The sequence below is a fragment of the Bufo bufo genome, chromosome 8 (genome assembly GCF_905171765.1).
Source record: "Bufo bufo chromosome 8, aBufBuf1.1, whole genome shotgun sequence".
Taxonomy (NCBI): domain Eukaryota; kingdom Metazoa; phylum Chordata; class Amphibia; order Anura; family Bufonidae; genus Bufo; species Bufo bufo.
This window is the reverse complement of record NC_053396.1, coordinates 47,253,712-47,268,287: the sequence shown is the minus strand read 5'-3', so window position 1 is coordinate 47,268,287 and position 14,576 is coordinate 47,253,712. Positions and strand designations below refer to the sequence as shown.

Sequence of the window (14,576 nt, the reverse complement as noted above, 5' to 3'; positions counted from 1 at the left end):
CATGTTACGCATGTACGCCAGCCTTTTGGTGCATGTAAAGCCACATTTCTGGCACATTTAGCTTAGGAAATCTCCCCTAATTATCTGTGCAGAGAAGAATATAAGATCAAAAAGATCTAGAGATGTCTAAATACAGTATAATAGACCTATTAGGAAATAAATAAGCTATATACCAGCTATATACTATATATATCAAATCAATATATCGTACCAAAACAGTAATATATACGTATGCATTAAATAAGAGGGGAATAGAGGCACAACAAGTATTTAACCATGCAGCTTTGTCTTTTTTGTAGAATTGAATTATATACATATAGGTTAACACATGCTTAACTAGACGTGTTAACTAAACTAATAGTGTTAAGCCGATACCTTCAATTGCTGTTCAATGGCTTTAGTTTCATGATGAGTTAAGAAATTTGAGTTAAAAGTGTGAGTGTTACCTCTGCTACATGCAGTACATACCTCCATGGATATTTTTGCCTCTTTAAATCCATAGAATTAATACTTTATTTTTGGAGACGTCAACACTAACTTTAACTTGTTCTTCCATTAAATTATTATTATTGAAAAGTTATGCCACTTTGTGCATGGCTTTGTACCATAATGCAATATGGTTCCATACTGGAGACATATCCAAGGGGATATTAAATATTTCTTTCCAATGTGACACAATCGACATAAAATATTAACCTAAGGACAAAAAGTGTGGCCCATAGAGAACTTTATATTTCGTATAACCACCACTTAATGTAATAGAAATAAAATTAAATACAAGTAGTGGATATTTATGTACTGTCATTCTTTTAAGGTATAAGATAAACAGAATTGTATTCCTTAGTGCTCTCTTACTAGTCTTCAATTATATCAAAAGGGATCTTCCACCAAGTCAAAATCATTTTGAAAACTACAGCAATAAAAGTGTATATTACCACAAAGACAAATACACCGACATGATAAAATAAGTATAAAAACAAAAACCTTTAAGTGCTATATTATAAAATATGAGTTCAGTCACAGTACACTGGTGCTCAGAAAAGAGCCATATATTATATTAGGCCTTGTATGGGGAACACATTAGGGTAGTTCAGACATCATCGATATTGTCAGTGTAAATTCTGAAAATGTACTGGGCAAAACTGGGAGAAAGAAGCTTGCAGGCTTCTAAAGAGAATGTTGGCTAAGTGGGCTTTTGTGAACGCCATTAAGGGTCAGAGAACAGAATTCTGAAAAACAATCCAAAACTTGATGATGACCTTGTGTATAATAGATACACAACAAAATGCATTCTCTGTTAACCAGTATAATTAGCGGCAAACCAAGAAAAAAATATCAGATAAATTGTTTCATACTACTCATTGTTTAATGGACATTACATTATAAATCCTTCACAGTAGTAACCATGGGAATCTACAATGCTAATTCTTATTATAGTTGAATGGTTTCTCCATTAAAACATTGAATAAAATGATACTCACTTCTGCCCATTGGTCATTACATTAAAGAAAATGTACCCTCTGCTCTTGACCATCCATGATACATGGCCAAGTTTAAGCCATGCAGGATACATTTTAAGCTTTGATGAACATCATTACTAAACAAGCACTAAAAATATTGCTTATTTACCTGTTTAACAACTGTCCAACAAATATTTATGGCCATAGCATATTTATGGGCCAGGTGATGGGTCAGCCGAATGTCAGGTACTCTGCTGGAAGACCTGGCGAGAAAACCAATTCTGTCCACTATTCTCATATACACAGAACTCAATGAACCCAACAGAAATCTAAGGGTCAGCTTAAATTGACCCTAAAGTCATTGTTGTGACTGTGCCTGGTGTGACTGTGCCTGGTGCTGTGAACAGAGCTGAGGGAGGCTGGCACTGCTCCTTCATTATGTTGATCGGGGAAGGACGGGGGGGGGGGGGGTTCCCAGGAGTCTGAACCTTTCTAGTCATTTATTGAGGTACTTTTATGTCATTTATTTGAGTAGAGGGTCACAAAAACCTTTTCGGGTTGGCATCATAATTTATCTAATATACATCAAGACTCATTTATTTTGCTGTTTATCCATTTTTGTGTATATTATGTTTATGCTACACATATATTAAGAATGCTCTGTAACACCTTCTACTTGACAGTTTTCTCTTGGTACAAGCATTCTGTGCAGCACATTTTTCCACTCTGATTAAACTTCCAGTCAAGCACCTTTCACAACTTGATAATAGCCACCTTCTGTTTTTACCACTTATTTGTCAAAGCAAGTAGCTGGTTTTACTAAGTTCTGTAACGGAGGTTTCTTTTCGTGATATTTCATTCTGCTATATTTTGCAATTGATAAATAAGTGAGACTTTCAGGGGCATACTCTTATCATCCTGTGAAAAGTAGTAAGGTCTGCAGGTATGTGAATCTGTGAGCACTTCTATGATATCCTGTATGTGTATATGCCATATATTCCCCCAACACCTTTCTTTGTTTAATTTCCTCTATCATGTCATTGTCTTCAGGTCTACAGATCATTATGCCTCAGTACTTACAGGAGAAGTTTGTTCAGGCTGCATTGAGTTATATCATGTGTAATGGGGAAGGCGACTATGTGTGCAGGAACAGTCAGTGCTCCTGTTTGTGCTCTGAATCCTTCCCCCAGTGTAACTGTCCCTTCACTGACATCCAGATCATGGAGAACACGCTGAGCAACCAGGGCAAAGCCTGGGCACAGGCATACAAAGATTTTGAAAGCTCAGGTGAGGATTCACATTAGTCAATATCCATAATGTCCTTTGTGTAACAAATCATGTTGTATGTTTTTATCATTGCAGTCTATGATTGTTTTCACCTGACTCTGTGTATTTCAATCACATTACCATGATTTATGTGCCATATGAATCACTTTTTAACAATTTTTCTGTGTTGTATGTTTGCGTCTCAAATCTTGAAATGCATTATAGTAATATAATTCTGTCATATGGATCAATTATATCCAATACAGTTACAAATTGCATGCATATATATATTGTAGCTACAGATGTGTAATGGTTTGTGTTTTCAGTACTCTTTTTTTATTTTACAAACATCTCTGCAGTTTTCTTTATTATATTAGATTTTCTCTGGCTTTACTTCAAATCATAGCCAGTGTCTTTTTTCTAAGGATCTACCAGATTGGATATTGTTAGGGGATGATTTTACTCTACACGTTGACAATTACCTTGCCCGAGCCATTAGTTCTTCAATTGTTTTATTACAATATGTCATAGCATCACATCAACATGAACATATTAAATGATCAAAAAAAATAAAAAATATCTGTAAATCTGTAATGAACACAGAACCTATGGAGTGAACAAAATGGTCATAGGGTGGAGCAAACAAAAGCAGGAGCTCAAGGTTCTGTCCAAAGGAAGGAGAGTTGATGCACAGAAGGGGCAGAAAGCCCTAATGGCAGGTTTAGCAGTAAAATAAGAGAGTTAGATCTTGGTGGGGTGGGGATGACATGATCCAGATGCTCCATATTTATAGGAATTCTTCAGAGCACCCTGTGATGTTCATCTTGAACTCCAGGAGTATCAAGGATCCTACTGTTTCCAGGCATAATGTAAAGTTAGATTTTTGCATTGATAACTAATAAAATGTGGTCTGTTGTCTGAACAAACAGTGAGAGGCAATGGAATTGAGAAGGTTGTCTCACAGTAATTTGCTGCAAGGGAGAACCAACTAGACATAAACTAAAAGAGAAGTAAGTAGTGATTACATAGGATTCTATTACTAAACATAAGCTTTCAGAAATGTTACATGTGCTACATTATTTCACTCACAATTTCTGTTGCTGGCTTGTAGGGATATACAGTATTTTCTTATCCTAATAAAGAAGTTTATCTTTCACAAGCTCAGTAGAGTTGAGATCTGATGATCATGCTGGAAAGTCCATTAAAAATGGTACTCTAGTTCCCACCTTACAAGCGCCAAAGAAGCTCCAATACCTTTAAGCTGAGGCTACACTGCAATCTTGACCATGACACCTGCCGCGCAACCAAAGATCGTTGTGCAGCAGTGCAACCATTGAAGTGAAAGGGGTCACAGTGCAATGAATTTCTTTGACCTCAGACTCACAAGAAATGCAACACTGTAGGATTTTTAGAAACTCTTGGGATTGCAATTGTGGTAACTTGCTAGTAGCACTGCAAACCAATTCAGTTCAATGGCTCCACTTGCTGCAATGATCTTTGCTTGTGTTATGTTTCGTGGCCAAGATCACCACGAAAGAAGGTATGAAGTACTCCTCTAATATTTTAATTTATGCTATGTCCACATATGTTTATTCTGACTCAACCTCAACCTTAAGCTACCATGCACATGAAATAACTGTCAGCCAACTGTCTTCCGTCATTGTCTTCCGTCAGCCAACTGTCTTCCGGCATGCCAATGACTTACTTACTGTAGGAAGCAAAACATCCCATATGCCAGATCCCTCTTTCACTGCCATCTGCCACCAGGGGAAAGATGGGGGTCTCCCTTATGCATAACATCTTCATTAAATCCTGATGGAAAAGGTAGCTTTGGCCAATCCCTCTTCTATGTCATGGCCAGTTGAAGACTCAGCTGTTCATAGTACTCTTTATTAGTTATCTACAGTGATTGATGCTGCCTAAACCAGAGCAAACATGAAATCCTAACTAGCTACTTGGTTACAAACATTTACATTTTGCACTGAGACACTGCAGGATTTCAAGAAAACATAGTTAAAAAAAAACCCAGGAATATGGAGAATAGTCACTTTCTTCTTGCCGCTAGTGCGGCTCGCATTATCAGTCTCTTTCTATTGAGAGTACCCTATAAATCTAGTTGAGCCTTGCCAGGACAAGCCAGCTAGGAGCTGCTAAGGCTAGTTTTACACTAATGTTAAAGAGGTATTCTGAGATTTTCATACTGATGACCTACCATCAGGATAGGTCATCAGTAACTGATCTGTGGGAGTCCGATTCCTGGAACCCCCATGATCAGCTGTTTGAGAAGGCAGCAACACTACTGTGAGCACCACAACCGTCTCTCTGTTTTTCCTAGGCCAGTGACATGACATTCATTGTTCAAGTGGCCTAGACGTAGCTCGAGTGAATGAGGCTGAGCTGCAATACCAAGCACAACTACTATACAATGTACGGCTCTGTGCTTGGTTAACTGTGAGAAGGCAGCGGTGCTCAAAGGATCGCTGCTGCCTTCAAAACAGCTGATCGGTGGACCTCCATCGATCAGATACTGATGACTTATCTTGAAGATAGGTCATCAGTATTAAAATGTCAGAAAACACTTTTAAAAAGATCTGGCAGGCTGTTCTGGCAGGGAACAGCCTGCCAGAGCCCTCTGGATCCGGCATTACTGGATGCTGCCTTAATGCCCACCAGCCCCATTAACTATAATAGTGACAGCGTAGTGGTTTTTGTCCGGCTGATTCTCAACACATTTGCCGAGTTGCAGCTGGATCTCCGCCAGTCTCCATTATTGTTAATGGGGCCATTGTGCATCAGGTAACATCCGGCAATGCCGCAACCAGAGAGCTCCGGAAAGCAGTTCCATGATGGAACATCCTGTCGGATCTCTTTAACACTAGTGTGAAACTAGCCTTAGATCACTAATCTCCCCTTTTCTGTCTGTAAAACATAGCTATGCTCATAACCAGGGAGCTTGTCAGGATTCATGCTTCCCATCGTTTGAACAGGATGATTTTCCTGACAGGTTCCCTTTATCCTTTTTATTTGCCATTATGCCTACAATAAGTCCCTTTTAGCAGTCTGTCATGCAGACAGTGGAGCAGTTGCTGGTTTGCAATATGAATAATACATTATAAATCAGTCATTTCAGGTAATAATTATTTGTACCATTAGTTAAGTCTTAACTCCTTCTATCATCTACCTACAGTTACTGATCTGTAGCTATTTCAATTTTAATCACAGTTTGCTTGTTTTTTGCTAGGCATATACTGTACTGTAGCTTAGCAACTAATAAGACTGAACACACAATAATCTTCAAGAAACTTGATTATAAGGTTTTCCCCTATGTGAGTTTCAGTTGGACTCTTAGAGACTATAATCAGCAAGCTCAATTTGTAATTTATATTCTTGGTTCCCAATATGCAATGCTTGGCAGTTAAAATTCCAGGTTGCAATATACAGTCCACTTGAGATGCATTTGCTGGACCTCCTTACTCCACTTGCAGGAGGTGTAAAGTTTTTCCTGGATGGCGTCCATTTTCAGAGAAATTAATAATCCTAACTGGAGTATTGTAAGATGGATTTTAGCTTTTGGCTTACATCCACGGTTCAGGTACAATACCAGTTTTTGAGTAATATGTTAATTTCTGTGTATGTCTTATCAGCCTTAACAGCTACAATATTTGGAAAGTTGTTCAACGTTCATTTTTGCTTAAGTTTGATCATAATATGTTTGTTTTCTACAACTCTCTGATAGCTACTTCTTATCTGACATGTTGATATTAAAGCGGTTGGGCACTATCATTACTAGCTGCATATGTGCTAGGAACATCAATTGCATGTAGCTAGTAATAGGCATTATTAAACTATCCAGATGTCCAGATGTAAGGGGCTGTCTCACTTCAGCAAATCAAAGTGAAAAGCAGTCGGCACTCAACTTATTCTAAGTCCGCACGAGAAGGAAATGCTTCCAGACAATATATAATAATGAATCTCAGCGGACGCTCTCTTCTTATTTCAATATGCTTGTTTTTATTCCATAAATTCAAAGGTTATAATATAAGAACGCGTTGCGGCTCATATAGCCTTCATCAGCTCAATGTATAATACATTCTTACACACCTTTATAGCAAAACTAATCAGACACATGGAATGACGTCAGACGCCATGGGCGGTGCTTAGACACATGTCAATCAAATAGCAACATACTGTATATACAAACAATAATTAACACAATTAAATCAAATAGAGTAAAAGTAAAAAGATTGACGATACCACTCAGGAGATCAGTCATCTGAGGTTTCCAGTCTGCAAAAAGAAATATTCATTTAGTTACATGCATTGACGGGTAAAGCTATTATAACTGGGTAATCTCATAATCTCTGTTCAACCCCCTGGGCTGTAATTGCAGTACGCAGCCCTGCAGGGTGAGCGAATGTAAGGTCACAGGGGTAGTTAACAAACCGAGGGTTGTTCTTGGTACTCACAGTTTTTATATACCCTGGGCAGGCGTACAGCAGTGATGGAGAGGCTGGCACATGGATCCTCTGGGGCACTCTCTGTGTATAGGGACCAGGCCAGGTGGTAGGTGAGGTGCCCTGGGTGTTGTAGGTTAAGTGTGCCTGTGGCAAGATCCCTTATAGTTTGTGACGCCAGTGCCGGTAACGGTGGCACACCGATTTATTGTAGGAAGAATTGAGGTACACACAGTTGCAGTGAACCAGAACTTCTTTTTACTGAACAGTTCAACTATATACAGTCCTCAGTTAGTTCCATAGGTATAATTTTGAATACAGGCAGGCTTCATACAAATGGCAGGCAAAGTCTTTGCAAGATACTCAGAGGGAATAACACTTACAGATCAGGCTGTACTTTCCTCAGATCCTGTCTGGCTTTCACCAAGGCCCGTATGCCCTATTGCTGGCTTTATCCTTGGGTAGGGAAAACTTCCTCCGGTATATATCCTCTTGCTGTAAATATCCTTCTGCCTATCAGCTTTCTATTTGGCTGGATAAAAGTGGCTCTGCGTTGTACTTTTAAAGGTGCTATATATCTTCAGGAGGGAACTTCTTCTCCTGGAAGCAAGCTAGGAGCCTGGGCTATCTAGCTGCATGTCAGAAGCTGCTTCCCAGCTATCTTCTGGTTAAAGTGCACACTGGCTTCTGACCACACCCCCTCTCTCTGGTCTGGACCTGACTACATATACTAGGGGGTTCCCTAGCTCCCTCTACTGCCTAGGAGGAGGAACTACACCCCTAACAGGCCTGGTACACAGGAGATAACATTAAATTATACATTACAATGCAATATAAAATACCATAACCATGTTCCACAGGAGGTGGAGAACAACGTGACCCAATTGACCCTTGTGTAGTGCCCACCCTTACGTAGTGGGACACTACATAATGTGCCCAGGGTGTTAATCCAGTAAGCTTCCCTGCGGAGCAACTCTTTTTTAATATCACCCCCTCTCCTAGGTCTTTTAACCTGTTCTATCACCTGAAATCGCAGCTGTGAAATTGAATGCCGAGAATCATGAAAATGTGCTGGTATAGGAAGCAACAAATTGCCCGTTCGTATCGTCGATTTATGTTTGCAAATGCGATCTCTCACAGTTTGCATAGTTTCCCCAATGTAAATTAGACCACTAGGGCATTTTATTAGATAAATAACATTAGTGGATTCGCATGTAAAGTACCCTTGAACATGGAAAGCCCTACCTGTATATGGATGGTAGAAAGCTTCCCCTTTTATAATATGTGAACACTGCACACAATGTAAACAGGGGTATGTCCCCATCTTCTGATTTTTTAAAAAGATCTGTCACAAAACATCTCTGAGGGGGCCAATGTCTGCGTGTACTAGCTGATCACGAAAGGTCTTGTTGCGTTTGTTGCAGATCAATGGAGGGTTATTAAATTCCACAATTTGTGGATAGGATTTCTTTAACAATGGCCAGTGTTTACGAATAATGTAATCAAACCGCTTATTGAAAGGGTGAAATTTATGTGAGAAGACTATCCTAGGATTTTTCTCTTTTCTCTGATCCCTTACAGGGGTACTCACTGCCTCCTTTTGAATTTTCTCAGGATAGCCCCTCACTCTAAACCTCTCAACCATTTCACCTATTCTCTGTAACTGTATCTCTGGATTAGATACTATCCGTCTCACTCGCTGGAACTGTGATTTTGGAATCTGCTTTTTTAAAGGTAAAGGATGAGCACTATGAAAATTCAGTACACTATTCTCTTCAGTTTCCTTCCTAAAAAGATCAGTACATATGAATCCTTCCTCATCTTCGATCACCACAGTATCCAAAACACAGACCTGCACCTGATCATGGTTCATAGTAAATTTTAAACCATATACTGAGTTATTCAAATGCTCATGGAAGACCACGAGGGACTCAAGTGGCCCCACCCATATGGCACAAAAAATTATAATGCAGGATAATACTCTTGCCCAACGGCTGACCGCTGGCTTGTCGGAACTGCTATCCCGCCAACTACTGCCATATAAATTGGCGGACTTGCCTTTAGAAAATTTGTGGCCATTGGCACACTGTAATGGAAGGTCCCCGGAAGGAAATTTTTCTCCCAGAAGGGAATCCCTGAACTATATGGCCATGTTCAGCGGCAAGTTAATATATCTCTGGCACACAGTGTCGGTGCCAAGATACATCTGACCACAGACACGTGGACTAGCAAACACGGTCAGGGAAGGTACATACATTTTACTGCGCACTGGGTGAAGCTTCTGACGGCCATCAAGCATGTAACCCGTGGCACCCATGTGGATTTGGTGTTACCACCACGGATTGCATGCAGGCCTGCCTCTTCTCCTCCTCCAACTACATCCTCCGTCTCCTCCTCAGCTGACCTCTGCTTTTCCACTGCTACCACCTTTTCCGCTGCACCCCCCAAGCTCCCAGAACCTTATGAACGTGCCAGGTGAGACGTTACCATGCTATGCTGCGGCTGTTGTGCCTTGGAGCCAAGAGTCACACCGGTCCTGCACTGCAATTTCCACCCACAGCAAAACAGGTGCGGGTACCAATCCTACCGCTCCTGCAAAAAAAGGAAGATGTGTTGGTCACTTTGGATATGAGATCGTTCTTGCAGCCAACCCATCGACAGCCGCCCTCCGAATCCAGCCTCAGAGAGCGCCTAGACCGACAGGTGTCCAACTACATCGGGTTAACGGCCGATGTGGACTTTCTGACAAGTGAGAAACCCCTTGACTACTGGGTGTGCAGGCTTGATATGTGGCCAGAGCTGGCACAATTTGCGATGAAACTCTTGTCTTGCCTATTGTTGAGTGTCCTGTCCGAAAGGACGTTCAGCGCAGCAGGGGGGATCATGACCAATAAGCGCACTCCCCTAGCTCATGACAGTTAGACTACTTCACATTTAAAAAAATTAATGAGGCATGGATCTCGGAGGAATGTGATTACACGTGTGATGACCACGTGTAATTGAATTTCTTCATGCCAGCCTACACATATCCGCCACCACCCAGAACAAAGAAAGGTTTTTGCCTTATGTATATACAGCGGCATAAAAGGACTTTTTTGTCAGGTGAATGCCTAATTTTTTGGGCCTGTACTAGCCGACAGTTAAATTTTTATCCTGTGACCGCCTAATGTACCTCCAGCCACAGAATCCAAAGTTCTTTGCTGTCAGGTGAATGCCTATTGCCTAATTTTTGGGGCCTGTACTAGCCCACAGTTAAATTTTTTATCTCTAGCCACATAATCACACCCCTGTCTCACTCCTCTGCCTCTCATTATGGTGGTGTATGAACCGCATTCACTATAAGGACCTTCTAATGTCACAGGGTCATGTGACTGTGCCCCCCACCCCGTACTGTGCCCCCTTATACCCTGCATTGTGCCCTCTTACCACACCCTGTGCAGTGCCCCTAGTAATTCCTTGTACTCTGCCCTCTTATACCCTTTTATCCGGTCACGGTATGGCGGTGTTATCCGGTCACTGTACAGAGGTGTTATCCAGTCAATGTATGGCAGTGGTATCCAATAACTGGATGGCCATAACTGTATCCCTTTACCTGCCCACGCCATCCTTTTTTAGACCTGGCATGAGCTGGAAAAATATGCAGATTGCGGTGCTAAGGACCTTTGCGCCACAATTTGTGTCAGAAATACGCCTAACATAGACGTATTTCTATATAATAAATGACCACTTTAATTGTATTATTATTCGGGGATAGGTATAATATCTTTATATTATATAGATTCTAGTGTATTATACTGTGCCCTGTATTTCCCAGTAGAAAATGATCCTTAGGAAACACAGTCCTCATCCCTGACCACCAGGACCAGGTAGCGCTCTGTCAGTACATGGCGCCCTCCCCTCTCCGCCACGCTGCTCCGCTGTGTACTGGTGCTTATTCTGACACCAGGGCTGGTTTCACATCCCATTTTTGCCATCCATTTAATGCATACCAAAAATGTATGCGTTAACAGATGCCTCAGACTGATGCCGTACAGTGTCGTCCATTCACTATACAGTTCCATGGTAGAAAAAAAAATTACATTAACGTATGCATTATTTTAATTGACTCTGCAGGATACAAAACCGTGGAGTTCTGCACATTTATACATCAAACCGATAGGAAATAAAAAATTTCTAGGCTCCAGCATGGCACATTTTTTAGAGTTTCCCTTTAAGATGCATAAAAATGGCCCCTGATTAAAATACATATTTTTTGTGGGAATTTTTGCCAATGATCCCCCTCTGGTATATGTTTGGGACTATTTGCGTACTTCTAGTAAGTGTTTGATGGCTGCAAATATGACCTGAAGGTTTTTCAGGTTCGCCTGCCAATGAAGTGAATGAGGCCCGCTGCGAAAACAAACAATGTTGTTCCATTACTATTGGAGAGCAAGAAAACAGAGCAGAGAAGGCAGCACTTGTACGAACACTGCCTTCTCTTCAAACACCTGATCGGCGGGGGTTCCGGATGCTGGACACCCGCCGATCTGATATTGATGACCTATCCTGAGGATTATGAAGTTGTCTCTGGTTCTTGCTTTATTATTTAATATTTGCATCAATCTGTCACAAGGATCAGGGTTTCTTTTCTGCAGGCAGCATTTTATAGAGCAGAAGATGCTGAACAGATTGATATGCAGGTTATTTTTTTCTGGAGAGCCTTGATCGCGCAGCCTTGATCGCGCACGTCTTCTTTCTTCAGGACCTGCAAAAGGAACTGCGGTGACATCATGGCAGGTTCTTTTGCAGGTCCTGAAGAAAGAAGACGTGCGCAATCAAGGCTGCGTGATCAAGTGGATGAGGTGAGTTTTTTAATTATTTTTAACCCCTTTATGTCCATTTTATTTAGCATTCTTTCTTAAGAATGCTATTATTTTCTGTTATAACCATGTTATAACGGAAAATGATTAAATTACCCGAAAACCAAACCCGAACTTCAGTGGAAAAGTCCGGGTTCGGGTCCGGGTACCCAAACTCGCAAAGTTCGGTACAAACCCGAACTTTGCAGTTTGGGTTCTCTCAACCCTATTCATCAATTATTCCTTGTCTTTCTAAGCTTAGGAGTACTATCAATGATTGACAGTTATCATTGTATGCACACTGATACAGGAAAGGCTGCACACTGAAACATTGTAATGAATCTATTCCCAAAAAATGGATATCAGCATTGGAGTCTGTGAGAATTACACTAAGTTCCTATGGAGCCCTGCCACACACTCTCCATAGAAACTAATGTACTGCAGCCTCGTATCATTCAGGTGGAACCGAGGCTGCCACACACTACATACAGCTCCCCAGATGCTCGACAGAGTGAGCCGGTGCACGGCCAGGAGCACGTGCTCCTGGTTTTTATCCTCACAGATGCAGTGGTCACATTCAAAAATTGCATCTTATGGGTTAAATGTATGCGATCAATGTTATCGTCAATTGCATACATTAGCCCCGGGTGTCTGCTGTTTAGAACAGCAGGCACCCGGTGGCTATGATGCCCACTCTACTAGCGAGCAGACGCCATATTTAAAGTCCCGACCGCCGACATTTATAGTCAAAAGGCGGGAACAGTTTAATAACAACATCATATACTGTATATAGGATTGACATTATTGACCTATTAATAACATTGGCAACTCTAGCGCCAAGAGTATTCAGCTGTTCAGAGATGGTCTTTTTGATAATGCAGTGACCGTGCTTCACCATTTTCTTTCCAACATTTTCCATGTGAGACTTACAGAAGGACACTAAAGCAAAGAGTATTTTACTATGTTTAAACAGACTTAGTAAATGAATATAAAACTACAGACACCTTTCATAGCAGTTAAGAATTCTGCTTGAAGTAGCACTGCAAGACATTTGAACCTTTCACATCCTAAAGAACACCAATGGTGTTATCCAGGACACTTTGAAGTGTCATCAAATAAGCAAACTGATGCTTGCACAGTAACAGAGTTTGTTATGCTGAAAAAACACATTTGTCCATCCAGTTCGGCCTGTTATCCTGCAAGATGATCCAGAGGAAGCAAAAAAAACAACTGTGAGGTAGAAGCAAATTTTACCCATTTTAGGGGGGAAAAAGTTCCTTCCCGACTCCAATCAGGCAATCAGAATATCTCCCTGGACCAACGGCCCCTCTCTAGTAGCTATAGCCTGTAATATTATTACACTCCAGAAATACATCCAGGCCCCTCTTGAATTCCTTTATTGTACTCACCATCACCACCTCCTCAGGCAGAGCGTTCCATAGTCTCACTGCTCTTACCGTAAAGAATCCTTTTCTATGTTTGTGTACAAACCTTCTTTCCTCCAGACGCAGAGGATGTCCCCTCGTCACAGTCCTGGGGATAAATAGATGATGGGATAGATCTCTGTACTGACCCCTGATATATTTATACATAGAAATTAGATCTCCCCTCAGTCGTCTTTTTTCTAACGTGAATAACCCTAATTTTAATAATCTTTCTGGGTACTGTGGGTACTATAGTCCACCCATTCCAGTTATTACTTATTAATGCTGAAAAAAGACTTTTGTCCATCCAGTTTAGCCTGTTCACAGCATCTGTGAGGATAAAAACCAGGACCAGTGTCTGAATCCTCTCCAGCTCTGCTATGTCTGTCTTATTCACAGGAGCCCAGAACTGTACACAGTACTCAATTTGTGGTCTGACTAGTGATTTGTAAAGTGGCAGGACTATGTTCTCATCACGGGCCTCTATGCCTCTTTTGATACAACCCATTATCTTATTGGCCTTGGCAGCAGCTGTTTGACACTGGTTTCTTGAGCCTAGTTTGCTGTTCCTTAAAATTCCTAATTCCTTTTCCATGTCAGTATTAACCAGTGTTTTACCATTTAGTATGTACGGGTGACTTGCATTATTCCTTCCCATGTGCATAACCTTACATTTGTCAGTGTTAAACCTCATCTGCCACTTCTCTGCCCAAGCCTCCAATCTATCCAGATCTATCTGTAGTAGTATAGTGTCCTCTTCCGTGTTAATTACTTTACACAGTTTAGCATCATCAGTTTAGTGTCAAAAATGTATATTTTACTGTACAAGCCTTCTACAAGATCATTAATAAAAATATTGAAGAGACTAGGGGCCAATACTCAGCCCCTGTGGTATCCCATTAGTGATGGTTACCCAATCTGAGTATGTACCATTAATAATCGCCCTCTGTTTTCTATCACTAAGACAGTTACTTACCCACATACAGACATTTTCTCCCAGTCCAAACATTCTCATTTTATATACTAACCTTTTATATTGCACAGTATCAAATACTTTGGAGAAGTCAGGATATACGACATCCATTGACTTACCCCAGTCAAGTCTAGAACTTACCTCCTCATGAAGCCATGCTG

At 40.9% G+C, this 14,576-nt stretch overlaps 1 protein-coding gene across 1 annotated transcript in view; it reads left to right on the top strand.

Annotated features, from left to right (window-relative positions):
• BRINP1 (BMP/retinoic acid inducible neural specific 1) overlaps positions 1 to 14,576 on the top strand; it is a 259,794-nt gene that overhangs the window by 157,414 nt on the left and 87,804 nt on the right. The window contains exon 5 of the mRNA XM_040442821.1: positions 2,511 to 2,747. Coding sequence (XP_040298755.1) covers positions 2,511 to 2,747 — 237 coding nt within the window. The remainder of the gene's footprint in view (positions 1 to 2,510; positions 2,748 to 14,576) is intronic.